The 23,877-nt window shown below is 42.2% G+C and overlaps 1 protein-coding gene and 1 pseudogene across 5 annotated transcripts in view; both read left to right on the plus strand.

The window, feature by feature from the left end:
* BTBD2 (BTB domain containing 2) overlaps positions 1 to 23,877 on the plus strand; it is a 130,785-nt gene that overhangs the window by 26,007 nt on the left and 80,901 nt on the right. For 4 of the 5 annotated variants that reach the window (XM_089687449.1, XM_089687451.1, XM_089687452.1 and 1 more), the window contains exons 2-3: positions 17,857 to 17,976; positions 20,909 to 21,065. In XM_089687449.1, the coding sequence (XP_089543575.1) occupies positions 17,857 to 17,976; positions 20,909 to 21,065 (277 nt within the window). The remainder of the gene's footprint in view (positions 1 to 17,856; positions 17,977 to 20,908; positions 21,066 to 23,877) is intronic. The other variant, XM_089687454.1, reaches the window with a different exon arrangement.
* LOC149454529 (uncharacterized) lies at positions 108 to 1,090 on the plus strand (annotated as a pseudogene).

The following is a 23,877-nucleotide window of genomic DNA, read 5'->3' on the forward strand; positions in this document are numbered from 1 at the left end:
AACCTAGAGAAATAAGGAGCAGACCCAAAAAAGAAATTGGAGTTTTCAAAAAAAATAGAGGTAAAGGGGGTTTTCTTCAGACCCCCAGAGGAACCGGCAAAGAGCCAATGACATTTCTCTTCCAGTGGGAGGGAGGCTTTAGGCCTTCTTTTGACAATGGGAAGAAACAACATCAAGTGCCCTTGTCAAAAACATTGTGGCCCAAGTGTATGGCCTGGAGTTCTCCTGGACCCCACCGGCCAGATTTTGTATAACCAGTCTCCCAAGGAGTTGGCCTCAGCAATGATGTCCTTTTTGAAGGAATTGATGCAGCAGGAGCTCATCATTCAGGTGCCAAGGGAACAAGAAGGTCGAGGGTTCTACTCGCACATCTTTAGTCCAAAAGCCCTGGGAGAAGTTCTGTTTAATTTTGAATCTGAAAATCCTGAACAAGTCCATTCGGTACAAGCACTTTTGCATGGATACAATTTTTTCAGTGAGGAAGCTGCTATCCCCGGGAAGCTTTATGGCTACCATCGATCTGTGGGATGCTTACCTGCATATTCCGATAGCGCAGTCTTCTCAGAAGTTCCTCCGACTGGCAGGCAGTCTGGGAACATCCATCTGGCACCTGCAGTTCAAGGCACTACCCTTTGGCCTGTCATCTTCTGCAAAGGTGTTCACCAAAGTCATGGCAGAAGCACTAGAGCCTCTGAGTTCGAGGGGGATTTTGGTGGTGCTATATTTGGACGACCTACTTGTGTTTGTGGAAACCAAGGCACAGGTGCTGTTAATTCTTCAGGTGTCTCAGGCTCATCTGAGAAACTTGAGATGGCTGTTGAATCTGGAGAAATCCAACTTGATTCCAGGCCAGGGGGTAAGGTTCTTGGGATACACCATAGATTCCATACAATAGAGGATATTCCTTCCGGAGGAGAAAATAGAAAAGATTCAGTTGGCCCTAAGTCGGATTCAGTGCAACCTGTTGGTGTTGGTCCGAGTGGCCATGTCCGCTCTGGGACTGCTTACCGCCTCCATCCCGGCGGTTCAGTGGGCCAGGTTTCATTCCTGCCAGGGGGACATCCTGCAAAAGTGGACATACCAAGTGTGACGATTGTGCGCAATAGAGGCATGGACACTGTACATGACAAGCCATCTTGTTAGGTCGCGGCCATGTTGTCTCTCCTGTCCTCCCTCCTCCTTTTTGAATGGAATATGAGGCTGTGGGTGAACGGAGATCAAAAGGCCACTTATCCTAGATGAGCACAGCTGGATGAGCTCCATGGCTGCAAACCACTAATTGGTCTGGTCCTGGGGGATCTTCTTTGAAAAACCACTTTCCTCTGCCCGATCGTAAAACAATAACTCAGTCAGTCATGACCTGTTAGGCCATTAGAGGTAGAATGTGCTGTAAAACGTACATTCCACATGAGTAATGTTTCATACAAATTCATAACCTTCAGCAGGAACTGGGCACCTTAATATGAAGTATATATTCAGTTAGGTCATTTTAATATGAGTCACATGACACCTTACATCCCTAGGTTAGCACCTACAAAAGGAAATAAGCAGTCTCTTTTATCCGGAGTGGCAAAGATATGCTAAAGTTTGGTATCTGTGCATTTAAAATATAATTCTAAATATTAATCTGCCAGTTGCTAGGATGCTACCTGTACTTATTGAAGGTTATTGACCTTAGTATGAAATTGTAAGGGATTTGGTCATAACTTTGGTTACCGTCTGGATGATTGGTCATTTGTTTTCAGGAGACACCCCTTTGAGATGATAGAAAAAGACTGACAGCCTGGAGAAAAATGAGCTCTCCTTTTAACATCAATCAGGAACCATCTTGAGAGCAAAGGCAACTTTTTGTTCAGACGATTGGCCTCTGCTCAAACCAAGGACTTTTGCAAGTATTTTGCCTTCTGAACTTCTTTCTTTTAATTTCTCTGTTTATTGCTCTCTTTTTATATCTTTGTTACATCTTTTTCTGTAAATATTTTAATTGCACCATTTTTTGACCTTTTTTAGTAATAAATCCTATTTTCTGAAAAGCGTTGAACTGACTCTAAAGCTTTTAATGCAAATTAAAGAATCTCTGTCTCTGAAGAGTGCTACTGTATGTAATAATCCTCTGAATATATCTGTCACTAATATTATAGTGTTACTGATAAGATTTGAGTTTCCTCCTTCTCTGTAAAAAGGTGGTGGTAGCAGTGTGAAGGCTTAATTGCATAATTAATCTAACCCAGTAACAATTGCTCTCAGGCTGCTGGCGCATAGATTGTAGTCCTGCGAGCTGGAAAATCTTTGTGCAAGGCACAGCAGAGAGTGGCATTGTTACGTAAGTGACAGCGAGGTGCGAGATCAGCTGGTCCTTTTAGTCACGAGTTGGTGAGAAGGGCTGGGTCTGATGCCGTGCACCGTCACACCAAGATCCGCTGGACAGGCCTATCAAGATCACTCTAAGGTGAAGAAGGCACTTTGGTGGTGGCAAAATCTGACCAATTTAGGGAGGGGTCTGCCATGGTCATTTCCGAAGTGCATGGGGGTGGTGAGCTCACTTCGGAGATCGGACGGCATAGGGCTCATGGTCCAAAGTGGAGGCCAGGAGTTCCTCAAACTGGAGAGAGTTGAAAGCCATCCAACTGGATCTTCTTTCCTTTCAGCTGTCGGTGAAGGGGCAATGCATTCAGGTCCTCTCGGACAATACAACAGCTGTGGCTTACATTTCATGGCACTAGAGATCCTGTCTTGGGTGGAAAAGAATTTGGCCTCCCTCTAGGCCATTCACTTAAAGGGCTCACAGAATCCACTCATTCTTTTATTACTTCGAAAGTTTAAGCAGGAAACAACAAATCTAATCCTGATAGCACCCTACTGGCCAAAAAGGCCTTGGTTTTCGGCGCTTCTGAACCTATCCTCCAGACCCCCTGGAAACTGCAGATCAGGAGAGATTTGCTAGTTCAGGGGCGGGTTCTGCATCCAGAAGTGGAGCGATTCAACCTAACAGCTTGGTTCTTGAGGAAGAACTCTAAGGAGAAAGGGGTTATTATTATTATTATTATTATTACATCTAGTTTATATAGCGCCAAAGGGTTTGCTCAGCGCTGTACAATAGAGGGGTGGACAATACATGAAACATTACAGCACCTACAAACAGCACACGAGGGGTTATAGGGCCCTACTCTTTCGAGCTTACAATCTAGGAGGGAGGGGTTATTGGATAAGCTTACTGCCACTTTACTCTCAAGCAGGAAAGAAGTAACTTTTATAGCGATATATCTGAAAGCATTCAAGAAGTATAATTCCTGGTGTTCAGTAAAGGGTTTCCACGTGAAGAGTCGTGTCAGTCCTGGAATTTTTTCATGAAGGAATGGAGAAGGGGCTAGTGGCATGTACCCTTAAATCTCAAGTAGCAGCTTTATCTGTATTCCTGGAGAGAAGGTTATCCCAGACTCTAATTTATTTGATTTTTTTTTTTTTTTTTTTTTTTTTTTTAAAGCTTTGGCCAGGACCAGGTTTCAGTTAAAGTATTTCCTAAATGGGATTTGTCTTTAGTTTTACAGGGCCTCCCAAAGAAACCATTTGAGCCCCTAGAGGAAGCTTCGGTTCGAAATTTAGTTCTAAAAACCATTTTCCTAATTGCCATTACGTCAGCTCGAAGGATAAGTGATATCCAGGCCCTGTCGATTTCTGAACCTTTTTTAGTTTTTTCTAGACCGGGTGGTCCTCAGAGCGGACCCTGGTTTTCTTCTGAAGATCTCCTTACCCTTTCATAGTACGCAGGAAATAGTATTGCCTACCTTCTGTACAGCTCCAACTAATTCGGGAGAAGAGGCGTTCTATACGCTGGATGTGAGAAGATGTCTTTGAGCTTTTTGGAGGTGTCGAAGGAGTTTAGAAAGTCAAACTCCTTGTTCGTACTCTTTATGAGTAATCACAAAGGGGAGAGAGCCTCCAAGAGTACTCTAGGCAGATGGCTCAGACAGGCCATCAAATAAGCTTACGGGACATTAGGAAAAGTTCCTCCAGAAGGGGCTGCAGTACACACTACAAGATTGGTGGCGGCCTCTTAGGCTGAAAGGGCTGGTGCATCTCCGGAACAGATTTGCAAAGCAGCTGCGAGGTCCAGCTTTTCCACATTTCTATGCCATTATAGAGTGGACTTGTTTGCTGTGGCAGACCAGTCTTTTTGCAGGAAGGTCATGCAAGCGGTGGTCCTACCTTAGGGGTAAGTTACTCGGTTATCTTCTCCAGATGCTGTCCTGAAAGGCGAGGGGAGAAAACCATAGACTTACCGGTGACAGTATTTCTAAGAGCCTTTCTGGACAGCAGCATCTAAACCCCCTCTTTTTATTTTGTGACTTTTATGTCTGTAATTCTGTGGTTGGCACAGTGTTTTTCTGTTTCTGTTTTCCAGCATGTCAGAGGTTACTCGGGTATAGCTGAAGGCATGGTGGAAGAGGCGGACTTTTAACCTCTTCCCATTCGGCCCATGTTGATAACTGGGTGGACGGGAGCGCTGCCATTGCCTGTGCACGCTCCCCTGCAGGAGCGCACGGCACCGCAATTGGTGCCCACTGTGTCTGGAGGACACAACGGAACACAGATCTCTGTACGGGACCTCTGAGAGGTCCCAATTCATGTGATCACTGATTGGCCAATTAGTGATCATATGAACAGTAGTAACCAAGATGTCACTTCCTGACATCATTGCTTACTACTTGTGAAATCTGTGAATGATCACAGAGGTCACATGGTACAAGGCTATTCACAACAGCCTTGTACCATGTGGCAAGCTGTGACCAATCACAGCTAGCACAGTATTTCTCAATGGCTGTAGGAATGCAGCCAGAGAGGAGAAATTATTGCTTTTACAACCTTTTATGGGTGTAAAAGTAATCAGTGTAAAAAAAAGAAAAAAAATCATCACCCCCCCCCCCCCCCACAAGTAGTACAGTGTCACTATGGTATATGGGCTCAGAGGTATATGGGCAGCGATGCTTTATTGTAAAAATCCCCCAAGAAACCAGGGGCCCAAGGCCAACACATTTCATAGGCATTACACTCCTAAATGTTCCTAAACTTTAAAAAAAAAGTTACTGCAAGCTGGCACAAAAAAACGCTATTAGCGTTTTTCATCCAGCAATTTTTGAGCTTATAAAAATGCTAGTTTGCATGGAGCCTGAAGCTTAGTACACACACTCAGAAAATTGGACAAAAATACTGCTTTCGGAGCAATTGTATGATAATCTAATCGTTGGTACACAGCTTTTATCTGAAATTAATCGAAAGGACAAACTTTTTTTTTTTTTTTCATTCGATATCAGCTTGTACAATTTTCTTCAATATATTATTCATCCAAAAAAAAAATTCTTATCGTGATTACCAGGCTTTACGGTAATAATATATGTAAGTTGCACTTCCGGTTGAAAAAGGGTGCAAATAAATTGGCTTGCTGAGTTTAATAAAATAAATCAGCAGGATTGATTCAGAAGAATTTGTAGTATTCGATCATATAGCCTGACAGCGCCTGTGTTTTTGTCATGGGGAATACTTTGAATCACCATTTTGTAATTTACTTTCAGCGGTGTCATTCTAGGAGTTCTGTCTCCTCCAAGGGAAGTATTAAGAGATCTCTCCCTGCCTGGTATGAGTTTCATGATAGGACCTCCCAGGTCTGATGTTATAGAGAGATTAGCAGTAATGGGTGAAAATTTTTCGCCGTTTCCTCTGAGGTATTGTGGTTGTGTTCTTGACTATTTTTGAATGCAAAGCTGCTTTTGCCTCTTACGTAGGGTTGTTGACCCTGTATATTGAGCAATGACTGTCATGATTCATGGACTTTCAAAGTTTATTTTGTGCTAATCACTTACACTTTCTTTGAAATATTGATGGTTTGTTTACTCCTTTTATTTTTTTGCTGTCCCCAGGCCCACCATGTTTGTTTTCATTTAGTACTGGGAGCGGGCTTATAACATTAAAAGTTGATAGTAGTGTTACTGTTTGGTATATAACTTGCTTGCTTTGTTGCCTTGATAAAGATGGGTTGAGCCCCATTGAATTCTCAGACTAAATCTCTGGTATTTATTTCTATTTATCTCTGCAAGTCCTGTTAGTGCCTTGACCTATTCTGTTCTTTTTCTTGGAATCTGTTCGCTGCTGTGTGCTGTCAACCACAAGGGTGTCAAACTTGATGGGAAACTAGTCTCTGGGCATCCCGTCAGCCTCTGCCCACCCAACATGCACAGCAGCAGTGGAGTAAAGTAGTTGAGAGAGCCAAGCCTGATGATGTTTGGAGACCAGTTCCTCCATCGGGACTCCCTCATCTGTGATTCCTGTCAATAACCAAATATGGGCATTGGCATATTTGAGTAATAACATTAGCCATCATCCCTGGCTACTTTGTTTACATTCAGCTGTATGGGGCAGGGGATGGGTTGCTGGTTGCTAGGATGCCAGCAACAACTCACAAGGCTCTGAGCAGAAGGCAGTCACATTCCTGACTGCTTACCAGCACTCAAGCCCTACTCTTTACTGCAGTGGCCAACAGTCTAAAGCTGATATCTCTCTGTATGTCAACTCATAGTTTCTTAATTTATGCCGTTTCCTTATCTGGGAACTGGCGGTAATTCTTTTTGAATGTGTCGCAGCCGTAGCAAAAAGAAAGTAGCTCAAATGTGAACTACTTGAATCTGGGGCAACACTGTATGAAACTGTTGTAAAGCTTTCCTGAGTTAGGTGCAAAGGTTGATCACACTGCCAAAAATAATTTATTGAATTGCCCCTATATATATATTTTCTGAAAGCAAAGATCCTATAAAATCATAGTAGTTGCAATTTTGTCACACAATAATTGCGCTACTGTGTTTGTGGTTTTTTTTTTGTTTTTTTGTTTTTTCATTTTTACTTGTGTGTTTTGTGGGTTTTTTTTTTTTCTTTTTTTTTTTTCTAATTTTAGTGAACACAATATAATTTTAGATTTTTTTTTTTTGGTAAAATGTAAATGTGTCCAATAAGTAGGTACTTATCGGTCTCTGATCTTGCTATCTATGGGATAGCATAGTTAAAGTGGGTTAAAGGCTCAAGGTTTCTTACCTTCATGTATTCTTTGCATGAAGGTACAAAACCTTCTGTGTGCAGCACCCCCCAATCCTTACCTGAGTCCCCTCCGATTCAATGATGTTCTCAACAGCCTCTGCTGTCTGTTATCTCTTCCTCCTCATTGGCTGAGGCAGCAGCGGAAAGCCCATTGGTTGTCAATCACAGCCAGTAAGCCAAGGAGGAGAAAGCGGGGGGGGGGGGTGGCATGGCCAAACAACCTTGTCTCTGTGTTTTATGAATGCATAGAGCAGTGGCTCCGGGACGAGCACACAGTGGTGCCCCTAGGGCGAGCGGCTTTCTCATATACTGGTCCAGGGATTTGAAATCCCCATTCTTCTTCCTTTTTCCATAGGGCTTCTGGGATGAATCAGTGGGGCTGGCTCTTTAAGCTGCTATGGTACTGGACCTGGAGTTACATGATTCACCTAGGTACGAAGTGCAGCAGGTCCAAAGCAGAGGTCCTCCTACGGGGAAGCACAATCCTTGAAAAGGGAAGGAGGAACGGAGATTAGCCCATACAAAGTGGGTGAATTCTCCAGTGGGTCCAATAGGATCCCCTAGAAAGGACTGGTATGGTAAGAGGGCATGACCCTTTAAAAATGGATATCTTTGAAGTTGGTATGAATTTTGGAAACTTTGTTTTCATTTTCCTTCTCTCCACCAATTGTCTCTGCAGTCTGGCCAGGGTGTACATTGGTGCCTGTATATTGCAGGGATGTTTTACTGCCATTTTATTTACCACAGTGTTATTTAATAAGGAGGTGCTATGACCATATTGCACCTCCTGTTTTAAATTCCCACAGATATGCTATGCGCAGGTGCAGACACCACCTTGACCATATTGCCTACTAGTGTGTACCTGTGGTCGCTATCTTAACAGCTTGTTCCCTTGCCATGGGGAACAGACCAGAGAACATTGTCTATGCACATATTTGCCCTTTAGCAGGATTGGCAAAAATTTCACAGGCCTTCTGGTCAAAGGGGAACACCCTTTCCTTTAAAGTTTTCTTAAACTTTAAGTGCCTGTCAAATTGCTGCTTGGCTACCAGCAAAGATTGTTTTCCATGGTGGGGTTGTTAAGAAATCGTTGGGCCTCCCTACGGGTTTCCATGGCTGCTTTATAGCAAGTCCACATCTTTGAACTAGGCAGAAATGTACGAGAATATTTTGCCTGTCGTAAAGGGGGTTTCTAGCTTCTCAGTAGGGCACAGGGTTAGACCTGGGTTCTGCATTGAGGGACATGTAGTTAAGCCATGTTGTAGAGTAGATTTAAAAGGATTTTGTAGCAGCTAGGTGGGTGGAAAATCTCCATATAATGGTGTTGCCTTTTGATAAGGAGTTATGGAAATAATATTGACATATGATCTGTTATCACCAAATCCTTGAATGCATGGATTAGACATTTGGGAAAGCAGGAAGTTTTGTGAAAAAAAAATACATTACTTAAGTAAAATGTGTAAACTCTAGTGTCCACCGCGTAGCTGTTTCCAAACATCGTTCGACTGTAGAGACAGTCCTGTTGGGAAGCGTTGCCAAATGCAGTCACATAGAGCTGAGTTAAAGTGCATAGGGTTGAGTTAAAGCAGTAATAAATCCAAAAGCAAACATTTTATTCTATTGCAGCTTACCAATTCTTAGATGTGATGGCTGCATTAGTATTCCTTTTTTGACTTTCTCCTATTTTCATCCGGTTATACAGCCAGCAGCTCTGCTGTTTTTCAGAAGTGCAAGCTGTTCAGCAGAATGTATGAGACCATCCATTTACCACTGGCAGGGGTGATTAAAATGATCAGCTTTTATTCATGTAAAACCTTTGAAGTTTGGCTTTAATTTGTCATTTGTAATAAAATCTGCTAATACATGTAATACTCGCATCCACCCCCCTACCCCAGACTGACAATGCTGCTGTCTGCTGTGTCCTGGCTCATTCCTCCAAAAATGCCCCTTTCACACGGATGATATGATCAGTTCCTGTCAGTTTTTCAGGCAGACCTGATCGCTTGATTCATGCATTCCTATGGACCAGCAGGTGTAAATGGACTTGTGCCCAACTACACCCTCCTATCTCCTGTCTGATTCACTAAAAATAAAAACAGAAGGGGATCCATTACCCCCTCCGTCTAATCATATTGAAGGGCTGTTGGGGTAAATGGACAGCTGGTCAGATTACACCCACCTGCCCGTAGAGCAGAGTGGGCTGTGTCCATGTCCGGATATAAAATGGGAATACAAAGAGGGCGCCTCCATCTGAGTGTATACTGTATGGCTATTGGCATATATATAAAGAAATAAATAATGCACTCGCATATTGAGGTAAGTGAACTTAACATGCATCATAGGGTGTACATCGACTAGCAAGAGCCAGCAGGGAGAGTGGTGCTACAGCAGAGGCACATCAGTGTAGGAGAGAATCCTGATGTTCTGGCTTTACTGTACAGCATCTAGCAGGCAGCTGCTAGCCTGAAAGCAGGGATTGGCAGGTGGCGGCTAGTGTCTGCTGAGCCTGGCAACCTGGAGCACTGTGCAGGGAGGATATGTGAGCTGGCAAGCTGGCGTAGACCGCAAGCAAACTTCAGCGATGAGGTGGCTTCCTGGAGCCTTCGGCAATCCTCAGGAGCTGTCGATGACAACAAGACATAGGGGGCGTGGTTACGCATTTCAGGGTCCCGCTCTTTGCTCATGTCTCCTCTCATTGGTTTGACAATCTGATCAGTTCCTGTTAGTTATTCAGGCAGACATGATCGCATGGATCAGCAGGTGTAAATGGACTTGTGCCTGTCTACACCCATCTATCTCCTATCTGATTTGCTGAAAATAAAAACAGAAGGGGATCCATTCCCCTTCTGTTTAATCAGATTGGAGGGCAGTCAGGTGTAAATGGACAGCTGGTCAGATTACACCCACCCGCCCATAGAGCAGAGCGGGCTTTGTCCATGTCTGCACTGCATGAACGGAGCAGACACAGACCTGTTATGGTTTGCTCTACTCTGCTCAGTAGGGTATCAACGGACAGATCCCCTGCTGAGAAAAGCGGATTCTGACCCATGTGAAAGGAGTCTAATACAGGTGTTGTGTTATTGACCAGATCACCAGGTGAAAATAGAGGGGGAAAAAAGGCCAAAGAAAAGAAAACTGATGCAATATAATACATTTTTTGGGTTTATTATCGCTTTAAATGTGACATTTCAATAAAATTTAATTTTAAAAAAAGTGTCATTCATTTAACCATGCTGGTGTGAATGGACCCTTGACTTTGAATGAGAGCAGTGGTTGAGGATTATACAGATTTGCAGTCCTCCCTATTAATTATCCTGGTGATTAAAATCTCCACCTATAAATTTATCTAAGGTCCAATCGGTGAGAACCCATGATGTTGCCTCCTGTTATCTTTAGTGCCTTGAATGTTTAAATGAACTCTAATTATGTGTCAAATATTTAACATGCCATTCCAGATGAGATTAGGCTCCAATCTCTGTGGATTTCATAGTCTGTGAAGTGACCACTGAACATGATGGTGCTTTTTTAATTAAGGATGGATATCCCAGCCTTTCTACCACTTGAAGGGGGTACTGGAGGACCTCAGCCACCCAAATCTTATGCATTTTACACATGGCGAGCTAGGTTAGCTGTGACTTCCGTAACAAAGCTATTTCTGCCCTTAGTCTTTCCAGATGTCTTAATACCTTATTCCTTTCATGTTGGAACCTCAATCCTTTAAAGCCCAACTTCCACCCAAAAAAAGTTTCCCCTCGTACCTCCTTTCCACCTACCTAACACATCCCTCCTGTAAAGGTTTTTTTTTTTTTTTTTTTTCTCCCTTATCTGGTGACATCTGGTCCCATTCACTACCATTGGTCTTGACGTCGCCTCTCTTCAGGATCCTAAGAGGATCTCTCTGTTGACTGGCCAATTGGAATTGGCCACATCACCCAGGCAGTGATGTGGACACTCGGAGGAAAGCCCTCTCCAGGAAGTCAGCAGAGAGGGATAGGCACTGGTGCTGGATGATCATGTGATTTAGGCTTGAGGTGTATGAAAATGGGAATATAGATGGGATTTATTTTTTTTAACTCCGGGATTGATTAGATGGGGTTTAGAGGATGGCTATTTTTATTCTGAAGTTGTGCTTTGACTTTCAAGAGATCATACTCGTATGAGGTCCTGGAAAGTGTTTTATACAGATAATTGAGCAGAATAGACCAACATTACCCGAATAATGGCAAAGTGAACTTAATTTCCAAAGGCCGACATGGCAGAGAGGGGATCTTGTCTTTCTACACAGATATACAGCAAATTTGGATGGTTTTACGTTGATGAGTACCATTGCATTTAAACCATAACACTGAAACTATACAAAGTAAGAAAAATCTAAATAGACCATCAGACATGGAATTCTATTGTCACTTGATGGTCAGTCAGCAAGAGCCTTACACAGTGTTCCAAATTATTATGCAAATGATATTTTTTCTCATTTACCTAAATAATTGATGTAAATAACAGTCAGCATAATTCTCATGTTATCAACTATTAAGAGTACAATTCAAATTTTATTGAACAAACCTCCTAATGATAACAGTATTTTTTTTAAACATAAAAAACTTACAATGCACTGTTCCAAATTATTACGCACAGTAAGTTTCAAAACACTTTATAGGTTGTAAAGAACTGAAAATTGTCATTTGTTGTGTTTGCAGCATATTTACTGAAATCAAAAGCTATTTCAATCAAACTTTTAACAACATTTTAACTTTTTAAATATTTTAACAGGTCACGTTACATTGTAACATAGGACCCCTTATTTGATAGCAGCTTCACAAGTCTTGCATCCATTGAACTTGTGGGTTTTTGGACAGTTTCTGCTTGCATTTGTTTGCAAGATGTCAGAATAGCCTCCCAGAGCTGCTGTTTGGATGTAAACTGCCTCCCACCCTCATAGATCTTTTGCTTGAGGATGCTCCAAAGGTTCTCAATAGGATTGAGGTCATGGGAGGATGGAGGCCACACCATGACTTTCTCTCCTTTTATCCCCATAGCAGCCATTGATGCAGAAGTATTCTTTGCAGCATGAGATGGTGCATTGTCATGCATGAAGATGATTTTATTACGGAAAGCATAGTTCTTCCTTCTGTACCAGGGAAGAAAGTGATCAGTAATAAACTCCACATACTTTGCAGGGGTCATCTTTACACCTTCGGGGTTCCTAAAGGGGCCGACCAGCTCTGTTCCCATGATTCCAGTCCAAAACATGACTCCACCACTGCCTTGCTGACGTCGCAGCCTTGTTGGAACAGGGTGGCTGTCCACCAACCATCCACTATTCTATCCATCTGGACCATCCAGGGTTGCACGGTACTCATCAGTGAACAGGACTGTTTGAAAATTAGTCTTCATGTATTTTTCTGCCCAATCCAGCCGTTTCTGCTTGTGAGCATTGGTTAGTGGTGGCCGAATAGAAGGTTTATGCATAGTTGCAAGACTCTGGAGGACCCTACACCTTGATGTCCGTGGGACTCCAGAGGCACCAGCAGCTTCAAATATCTGTTTGCTGCTATGTAATGGTATTTTAGCAGCTGCTCTCTTGATCCGATGCATGGATCTGGCAGAAATCTTCCTCAATGTGCCTTTATCTACACAAACCCGTCTGTGCTCTGAATCAGCCACAAATCTCTTAATAGTGCGATGATCACGCTTACGTTTTCGTGAAATATCTAATGTTTTCATACCTCGTCCAAGGCATTGAACTATTTCACTCTTTTCGGCAGCAGAGAGATCCTTTTTTCTTCCCCATATTGCTTGAATATGGTGCTCTGCTTAATAATGTGGAACACCCTCCTTTAGTAGCTTTTCCTTAAATTGGGCTCACCGGCCAATCTAATTATCACAGGTGTCCGAGATTGTTTTCAGTGATCAGAGCCCTGAGACACAATGCCATCCATGAGTTAAACTGAAAAACAAAATATTTACTCTTTGTGACGCTTAAATAGAATTTGCATAATAATTTGAAACGCGGTGTAATGATCCATAGAACATCAGAGATAATATGTAGCAGGTATTGGGGCTTTAGAACAGTTTGCATTTGTAAGATAATTGGGTGGGCAGATGCTAGAGCATGGTGATGTATGAGAGTAATGCAGGCAAGGGAAAGACTGATGTGTGTTTTGTGTGTGGTCTAAATCTCAATAACTGGTTGTGTTGCTGCAATAAACTAAATGTAACAAACAGCTTGGTGTTGATGATGTTCCTTTAAAGTGGTTATATACATCAGACAAGAAATATGAACAAAACACATCCTTCTATACTGTGTACTTCTTTCTATCCAAAGCATGGATTGTGATTTCGCTTTGCTGCCCCATTCCTCTGTTATCTACTTGTGTCACTTCTGACAGCATTTCCCAATTCCAAGAGATAATTGGTGACAGGGAGAAGAGCACACAATCATAGCACACAGCCTGTGATTGACAGCTACAGCTGTGCATGTCCCTGTGTGCTTTGAGGAGGGGGGGTGTCGCTTCCCTCCAGTCAGGGCTCAGACCTCTCTTTAGGGCTCTTTCACATGGATGTTCTGATTGGGTCCGCCTGCCTGTTTTTCATGTGGACCCGATCGGAACCTCCATTCTCCTCTATGGAGCAGTGGGTGTAAACAAACGTGTCAGTTTACACCTGCCAACATCTGATTCAATCTGCCAAAAAGGATCCAATTCCCCTTCCGTCCGTTGGAACGGGTCGGAAGAAAATGAACAGGAGGTCTGGTTTCATCCAACCACCATTTGAGGGGAGCGAGCAGCTCTGTGTCAACTCTGCAGCAGCGGAGCAGACACAGAGCTGTCATCCGCTTGCTCATTGGAGATCAGCGGAGAGATCCCCCGCTGAGCAAGCGGATCCGCTAAATGGGTCCGCCCCATGTGAAAGGATCCTTACTGAGGTCTGCAGTGAGAGAAGTCTGATCCCCACCCTCTGCTTTCCAGAGTTGAGAGATGCTATGTAAAATGTGTGTTTGGAACAATGTCAAGGACAAATGGCTACAGACAAACAGGTACAACTTATGTAGAAGAATTTTTGTTTAATCTGTGTCACCTGATGCTAGTCAGGTCACTGGGTATATGTAAGGCTTTACAACCATTTTAATGGGTGAGAAAAGATCTCAAGTCTAGGTTGTAAAAGTGTGAGCAGTGTAGGGAAAGTCATTCCGTATGGCAGCTACATAGAATAGCAGCAGGCCATACAGTTAGGAAGTAAACTGTTCCAATTGTGGTTTATTATCAGAAGGAAAAAGTTAATAGTATTTAGCCATCCCAGTGCTAACACTTTTTGGCAGAATGATGCAGATGATTAACCGCATGCCGCCCAGCCACTGTAGATATACGGCGACAGGGCGGCACTCACAGGCAAAACCACGTTTTAAGATGTGTGTTTTGTAAACAAATAGGAGGCGCACCGCCGCCCCTATTTGTCCCGCGGTTCTCTGCCGCAGATGTCAGTCGCCGGGTCACAGCCGCTCCTTAGCGGCTATGTCCCGGCGATCGGCGGCAAACAGTGACAGAGAGCACAGCTGCAGTAGCTGTGCTGTCTGTCACTTCCCTGACAGCTCGAGGATGAGCTGATCGAGGAAAGAACAGTTTTTCTTTCTCGATCAGCCTTGTCCCGCCCAGTACACACCCCCGCCCTCTTGTAAAACACTCCCCTCACTCCTATAACCTTTCCCTGTAAAATAAAGTTAACCCCTTCTTCCCCATTGCCATTAGTACAGTGTCAGTTTTTTTTTTTGCACTGATCACTGTATTAGTGTTTTTGGGGATGTCAGTGACCCCAAGTCAGTACCCCCCAATGTCAAAATGTCCGCCGCAGTCCCGCCATAAGTCCCTGATCGCCGCCATTATCAGTATAAAAAAACCCCTAAAAATCCCAGTATCTTTCCCGCCATTTGTAAACGCTATAACTTTCACGTAAACCAATTAATTTACACGTATTGGTTTTTTTTTTAGCAAAGATATGTCACAGAATACATTTTGGCAGAAATTTGACTAAATTTGATTTTTGCATTTTTTTTTTACTGGACATGTTTTATAGCAAAAAGTCCAAAATATTGTTTTTTTTCCCTCAAAATTGTCAGGCTTTTTTTTTTATAGCGCAAAAAATAAAAACCGCACAGGCGATCAAATACCACCAAAAGAAAGCTCAATTTGTGGGGAAAAAAAGGATGTAAATTTCATTTATGTACCATATTGCATGACTGCGCAATTGTCCATTAAACTAGTGCAGCGCTGTATAGCAGAAAAATGGCGTAAATTGCAGTATTTATACCATAGTTTGTAGACGCTATAACTTCCACAAAAAGCAATCAATATACACTTATTGGGATTTTTTTTACCAAAAACATGTAGCAGAATACATTTTGGCCAAAATTTATAACCAACTCTGAGTTTACTATATATTTTTTTTAATAGCTGAAAATAAAAAATATTGTTTTTCTTCAAAATTTTTGGCCTTTTTTTGTTTATAGCGTGAAAAATAAAAAGCGCACAGATGATCAAATACCACCGAAAGAGAGCTCTATTTGTGTGAAAAAAAGGACCTAAATTTCATTTGGGTGCAGCATTGCATGACCGAGCAATTATCAGTTGAATTAGTGCAACGACGATTAGCAAAAAGAGGCCTGGTCATTAACCACATGCCGCCCAGCCACCGCATATAAACGGTGGCAGAGCGGCGCTCGTAGGCAAAAGCACGTTTTAAAACGGCTGCCTTCAAAACAGGTAGGGGGCGCGCGCCCGCCCTGCCTGTCCCGCGGGTGTCAGCAGCGGGTCTCCGCCGCCGGGTCACGGCCGGTTTTTACCGGCTGTTTTCCCGCGATGAGCGGTAATCACTGACACAGAGCAGGGCTGCATTGTTTACACACAGCCTGCTCTGTGACAGTTCGCCGACAAGCTGCAGAGGGAGAGAAGAGTTTCTCTCCCTCGATCAGCTCCCCCCTCCCTCCCCCCGTCCAGTACACACCCCCGCCCCCTAGTAAAACTCTCCCCTTACACAGCAAATTCTAAAAATGTTAACCCCTTCCTCCCCAGTGACATTAGTACAGTTTCAGTGGTTTTTTTTCACTGATCACTGTATTGGTGTCACTGGGGATGTCAGTGACCCCAAGTCAGTCCCCCCCCCCCCCGTGTCAAAATGTCCGCCGCAGTCCCGCCATAAGTCGCTGGTCGCCGCCATATGTCGCCGATTGCCGCTATATGTCGCTGATCAGCGCCATTATAAGTATAAATAAAAATTAAAAATCCCAGTATCTTTCCCGCCATTTGTAAACGCTATAACTTTCACGTAAACCAATTAATTTACACGTATTGGGTTTTTTTTTTAGCAAAGACATGTCGCAGAATGCATTTTGGCAGAAATTTATGACTAAATTTGATTTTTTTTTTTTTTTTTTTTACTTTTATAGCAAAAAGTCCAAAATATTGTTTTTTTTTCCTCAAAATTGTCAGCCTTTTTTTTTTTATAGCGCAAAAAATAAAAACCGCACAGGCGATCAAATACCACCAAAAGAAAGCTCAATTTGTGGGGGAAAAAAGGATGTAAATTTCATTTATGTACCGTATTGCATGACCGCGCAATTGTCCGTTAAACTAGCGCAGCGCTGTATAGCAGAAAAATGGCGTAAATTGCAGTATTTATACCATAGATTGTAGACGCTATAACTTCCACACAAAGCAATCAATATACACTTGTTGGGATTTTTTTTACCAAAAACATGGAGCAGAATACATTTTGGCAAAATTTATAACCAACTTTGAGTTTACTATATATTTTTTATAGCAGAAATTAAAAAATATTGTTTTTCTTCAAAATATTTGGCCTTTTTTTGTTTATAGCGTGAAAAATAAAAAGCGCACAGGTGATCAAATTACACCGAAAGAAAGCTCTATTTGTGTGAAAAAAAGGACGTAAATTTTGTTTGGGTGCAGCATTGCATGACCGCGCAATTATCAGTTGAATTAGTGCAGCGCCGAGTAGCAAAAAGAGGCCTGGTCATTAAGGGGGGTAAATCCTCAGGAGCTCAAGTGGTTAAACACTAGTTAAAGTAGATGTAAACACCTAACTGAACGACCTTTTAATTTGCTAAATCACTGTGCATAATGTATTTTCCTAATTTTTTTTTTTTTCGTGACAGCAGTGGACCATGCCATGTAACACTAATGTAAAGGGCCACCTGTAGTCTTCATCAGAAGCCTGTGTGAGAGGATGACCCCAACAGCAGAGTGACTAGGGTTTTGTTGAATGAAACTGAAGATTTAGCCTGGGTTCACATATATGCAGTGGGGATGCGGTGTGTTTTTGTTCAAATTGTTTTTGTAAAATCGCACAGGGCCCTTTTCAAAATCGTACTGTGAATGGCAAACATAGAAAACTATATTATTTGCCCTGTCATGCTGTTCAGTGCATTCTGAAACACAGACTCGCATATTCGTGAACCGAGCCTGAGTGTTTTACTTTCTGGCCTTGCCGGACACTGCACAGGCTTGCTTCTGAAATAACCTGGTCTTTTTCTACCTGTGCTACTACCCTATTGATTCCAGTGGAGAGCTGTGCTCCTACTGAAGATCTTGATTGTTGGTATTTACAAACACTTTATAGGATTAGTTATGGCTTGGGGTACAAATTTGTATCATAGCATCATTTGAACTAGAGTTATGTTGGGGGGAGGAGGGGTGTATGGTTTTTTTGTTTGTTTTTTTTAATTTTTAATTTTTTTTCCCTCCCTCCCATCTCTTGCAGGTTTGTTTTAGCAGTTGGAAGTGCTGTCTTTGATGCTATGTTTAATGGTGGCATGGCCACAACATCCACAGAAATTGAACTACCAGATGTTGAGCCGGCTGCTTTTCTTGCTTTGCTAAAGTAAGTTGTAAATGTCAATTTAATCAGTTATTCTTTTCCACATACAAAAAAGAAAAACACAATTATTTTTTTCCAACCTTGGATTACACTTCCACTTCCGTAACACTCAGTTTAACCCCTTCACACCTAAAGGTAAAACAAATTTTAATGCCTATGCACATTTTGTAACGTTGACATGTGTTAGTAAAACCGTACATATCATCCAAACTACTTTGTACATCCAGGTGAATTTATATCTTGTTTTTTTTTCAGAACAAATTGGGCTTTCATTTGGTGGTAAATGGTAATGGATATCTCCTAATATTTTTTTTTTTATTATTATTATCAAAGTAAAACTGGCAAAATAGTAAAAAAAAAATAAAATATTTTTTTTTAATTTAGCTGTGTGTTTCTTGTTACTACCATAACCTGCCACCAAAGAACAACCCAAAATAAATTTTCCAGCTCTTGATGATTGCAGTGATACCATATATGTGTGTGTTATTTGTTGTTTGTACTCGTAGTATAGCCCAGAAACAATAGTGCGCATTTTGTGTTTGGTTTTTTTTTTTTACCTAAAGCACACTGACACTGAAACCAGTAAAAAAAAAAACCTGACCTTTTGACCCAAACACTAACCCTGGCACTGAACTAGATCAAACCTTGATCTAGGTATTTTTTCTTTTCTTTTTAAATATTTATTTATCTTTTTTTTAACAAACATTTTTTTTTGTTATGTGTGCAAGGAGTTAGAGAGATACAATGTATCTCTCTCCTCCATTCATAGAGACAAAAAACAAGGGGGCAGGCTGTACAGTGACTTGGCACTATGATAGCCAATCAAAGGCTATCACAACGATCATATGACCTGGAATCGGGAGTCCCGCGTCCCGGTTGTTCGAACGGGATCCGGGGCTCTCAGTGACACCCCAGTCTTTGTGCTGCGAGCGCGCAGTGCGGCACGCTCCCAGCACAAAGACAAGTACGCAAATATGCAGCCCCATAGAAAAAAAGCCCAGTTCTGTGAGGCCACATATTTGTGTGACGTCGGCATGAAGGGGTTAAATAATATGTAAACCCAACCTTTCATATTCCTGATATGTGCCTGCTGTATTATGTACTTGTATGACTCAGCAATAGCATGCAATGCTGAGCTACAGCCATCAAGGGAAGTAGACTATGAGCATACATTAAAGATGGTATTTACCCAGGAGATAAAACTATACAATTATCACTTTACAAAATCTTGTGTACGCTGTCCAAGTTCTAGCCACCAGTCCTTAGTAAGGATCTTCCTGAACTGGAGACAGTCCAGGGAAGGGCGATGAAGTTGGTAAGTGGGCTGAAGGATCTACGTTATGAGGGACGACTACAAACAAATACGCTTATTCTTCCTGCAGAAGAGACGCTTAAGAGAGGATATGATCTCAATATGCAAATCTTTAAACAATCACTGTATCATTGAGGAACAGCATCACACTGGTTATCCTAGCGAATTGCTGTGCCTTTTTTTTTTTCCCCCCCACAAATGGAGCTTTTTTTTATTTTTTGTGTTTATAAACAAAAAAGGCTGACAATTTTGAGAAAAAAAACAATATTTTTTACTTTTTTCTATTAAACATGTCCAATAAAAAATGTAAAAATTCAAATTTCATCACAAATTTAGGCCAAAATATATTCTGCTACATGTCTTTGCTAAAAAAAAAAAAAAACAAATCTCAGAATGTGTAAATTGGTTTACATGAAAGTTATAGCATTTACAAATGGCGGTTTATATACTGGAAATTATTTATTTTTTACTTGTAATGGCGGCGATTAGCGACTTGTAGCGGGACTGCAGTGGGCATTCTGACACTGGACCCTGACACTGTACTACTGGCAGAGCCATACAAAGCAGTGTGCAGGAGCTGACAGGGGAGAGATCTGTGTTGTTTATACACAGGTCTCTCCCCTGTTGGAGATACTCGGCAATCACTGGGTGCCGGCAAGTAATCACCGGCCAGGACCCAGTGATTGACAGCCGAGGCCGCGAATGGTGACATGGGTAGAGTGCATGCGTGGATTGTGCATGCTCCCTACTCGGATGGGCAAAATTGCCCAGTATATTTGCTATAGGGCGGAGGGGAAGTGGTTAATGGAACTAAATTTATTTTGGTGGACACCTCTGTTAAGACAAATTTATAGGCTGCTATTGCTGACCACCTGCTGAAAATTCTAGGTGCTATTCTATCATGCCTACATTGAATATTTTGAGCCACTAACCCGGAACAAGTTTTCAACCGTTAAAGTGAGAATTCTTAATCTGCTCAGTTCTGGAACTAGTGCAGAATATATAAAAGCTATTGGATCGCAATGGCAGTCAGAAAAATTGTATTTTCAGACGGTCTTTAGCAGCAGCTTAGATTTTACTCTTAGCAGGTTTCCTTAAAGTGGAAGCCCAGGCTTTTCCTTACTTTGCCTAAACCTGCACCCACCCCCAACTTAACTTATTCTAATTACTCTGTGAAAGGAACATATGTATACTTGCCTACTCTTGAGGGTGTTCTGGTCACGTGATTGGCTCCTAGCAGCTGGCTTCAGGGGAGAGGAGGGACAACCGACAATGGATGCCTCATAGCAAGCCTATGGGTGATGTCACTGCATGGGCATTTCAGCCGTTGTTGGCCATTTCTCTTTTCCCCTCAAGCAGTCCACTGGGGAGATCATGTGTCTGGACTGGATCACCCTCAGAATAGATAAGTATACACATCTTCCTTTCATAGGATAGTTAAAATTAGGGTGGGAGCAGGTAAGCATAATAAGGAGTAGCCTGGACTTCCATTTTAAGTGTCCCAAAGTGCAATCAGGTCTTTCCATTTACAATGTTTAGAAACAGAGTCGCTTGGGTTATTTCTTGGCTATGTATTTTTTGTCTTTCTTGCATCCATACTAACTTGAATACGTATTTTTTGAGGTTCCTTTACTCTGATGAGGTTCACATTGGGCCAGAGACGGTCATGACTACCCTGTACACAGCAAAGAAGTACGCAGTTCCAGCACTGGAAGCACATTGTGTGGAGTTTCTCAAAAAGAATCTTCGGGCTGATAATGCCTTCATGTTGCTCACTCAGGTATGTGGCTATGAGGTTCAGCAGAAAATAAGTAACTACTTAAATTAACCTGTCCTGAAAGAGACATGAAGGTTTTGCAAAGCAGTTTCGGTTTCTAGCTGACGTGTTCATCTTCTTGTATCAGTACTTTTTGTCAATGGTCTGTGTACTTTCAAAGCTGGGGACTCAATATTTTAATGGCCATCTGTGGGCAAAACCTTGCGATGGGCTTTAGGCTTGAGGATTGGCAAATCAGCCAGGCAGCTAGCATGTTCAGGAGAGGTCAGCAACAGGAGCCCCCAGATTTTTCTTATGACGCTCTTAAACCTGTCACCTCCATTTGTAAACCCGTGCGTAACTTTTCCCTCAAGTATTATACATTTATTGTAACTGCGACATTGAGTAGTAGCAAGGTTGAAGGGTTATGTTTGGTGCACAATGTGCCACATGTATACCCAACTTGAGCAACAGTCAGTGCTTATCAATACCTTTGTAGCAGATGTTTGCCATTTTTGGAAGCTTGGATTAAGAATCTGGAGAAGCAAAATGCATCACTAAGGTTGAGAATGCTGAGCGTAGTCTTCTGCTTACCTAAGCAGTCTAATAATGGGGTAGATATGGAGGAATGACTCGGGATTACAAAGTAGAGAATGTGGCAGGAGATGGCAACTACCCCAATTAGTAAATTAAGGTGCACATGGAATGGCTTTGTAAAGAGCAGTGGTGTGAACAGGGAAATTGGTAGTGTAAATATTAGTGACAGGAGGCTGAGTGGCTGCATAGGAACTGTGGGAGGTAAAGACGAGAGGTGACAAAAGAGGGAGCTTTATATTGGCTGGTTGTGTGAACCATCTTTATAAGTAACAACAGGGTGTGGAGGAACTGAAGAGGGAGGGAAGTGCAGGAATAGTAAGTCACTGGCAGAAACAACATCGGATGCTGCAGTGTGTGGCAGTGATGACATTTACTGTCGAAAGGTAAAAGATGAGCCATGGAAAAACTATGCAAGTGAATTAGGTGAAGAGGAATCATGAGAATGAAGTGTGACTGAGAGTGCAGTAAAACTGGAGGTAAAGCTGTGATCCAGGGGGTGAGAAAAGGTGTCAGGAAAATGTGCAGGAGGGGCTGCAAAAGCGGAGCGCTGCAGGGCAATACTGAGTCAAATAGATGAAGAGGTGGAGAAGGGGAAGGGAGAGTGAGTAGGACAGTTCAGTTGAGGGAAACGGGACACCCTAGAACTGAAGCCAATCAATAAGATCTGATATGGCTATGTGAAAGCTTCAGACCTTTTCTGATTGGCTGCAACATCAAAGATCCTGTTTACAGATTGTGTTTACATTAGTCAGTGAACTGTGGGCCTGCAGCTGTTTCATGCTTTTGAGCTGTTATTTCTTACAGGCAGCAGACAGCTGTGGCCCATTTAGAACTGCTGATTTATGCTGCCTATGTGATGTGCAACCCAAGAAAAACAGTTGGAGCTTAGAGAGCTAAATGTGTGTGGCTTATGTCTTGATGTGAGAGGGAGCTATTTTGGATTTCATTGGGGTATACCTATACACAAGGGGTAGGGGAGAGCTTTGCTGAAGCAGTTGAAACTATTCAGACATTAAAAAACACTTGCCCTCCAGAGGATTTATCCCCCTTCCTGACCAGGCCATTTTTTGCGGTACGACACTGCATTACTTTACCTGACAATTGTGCGGTCATGCAACGCTGCACCCAGATTAAATTTACGTCCTTTTTTTACCCACAAATAGAGCTTTATTTCCGGTGGTATTTGATCGCCTGTGCGTTTTTTTTGTTTTTTTGTTTTTTGTTTTTTTTTGTGAGAAAATAAAAACATTATTTTTTACTTTTTGCTATTAAACCTGTCCAGTAAAAAAAAGTTTAAAAATCAAATTTCATCATAAATTTAGGCCAAAATGTATTCTGCTACATGTCTTTGCTATAAAAAAAAAAAAAAAGAGAGAAAAAATCCCAATACGTGTAAGTTAATTGGTTTACATCAATATTATAGCATTTACAAATGGCAGTGTATATATACTGAAATATTTTTCTTTTTTTAACTAGTAATGATGGTGATCAGCGACTTATAGCAGGACTGCAGCGGGCATTCTGACAATGGGGGGAACTTGCTTGGTGTCACTGACATCCCCAGTGACACCAATACAGTGATCAGTGCTAGTAAAAAGCTCTGACACTGTAATAATGGCACTGGGCATGAAGGGGCTAACATCTGGGGCAATCAAAGGGTTAACTGTGTGCTTTTTCACTATGGGGCTGTGTGCGCGTCACTGTAAGCACACTGCTTTGTATGGATCGCCGATGGCCGGGACCCGGTGATTGACAGCCGAGTCCGCGAATGGTGGCACGGGTAGGGCGCATGCGCACTCCCCCTACCCGGAACTGCAAAATCATGTATATATACATGATTTTGTGCACCTGTGCTGCCCTGTAGCAGTATCTTTCCTATAGGGTGGCGCAGAACTGGTTAAGCAGTATAAATAGCACAACATACTGGGATTTATTTACTAAAGCTGGTTCACTGAGAATCTTGTGAACGTCTGCATGGAAACCAATCAGCTTCCAGGTTTAATTGCTAAAGCTTAATTGAACAAGCTGAGGTTAGAGCCTGATTGTCTACCATGCACAGGTGCACGAAGTTCTGACTGAACCAACTTTTATAAATTTCTCCCACTGTGTAGTGTATAGCCTATTTGCCATGATGGAGTGGATTTTTTTTTTTTTTTTTGTGTGTAATGTGGTTTGTTGGACTTGTCAAATTCTGCAGATAGACCCTTGCCTTAGGAGCATGTGCATGTCTTCTAAAGAG

This window comes from Staurois parvus, unplaced genomic scaffold (assembly GCF_062004578.1).
Source record: "Staurois parvus isolate SC_StPar_1 unplaced genomic scaffold, SC_StPar_1.0 ptg000425l, whole genome shotgun sequence".
NCBI lineage: Eukaryota > Metazoa > Chordata > Amphibia > Anura > Ranidae > Staurois > Staurois parvus.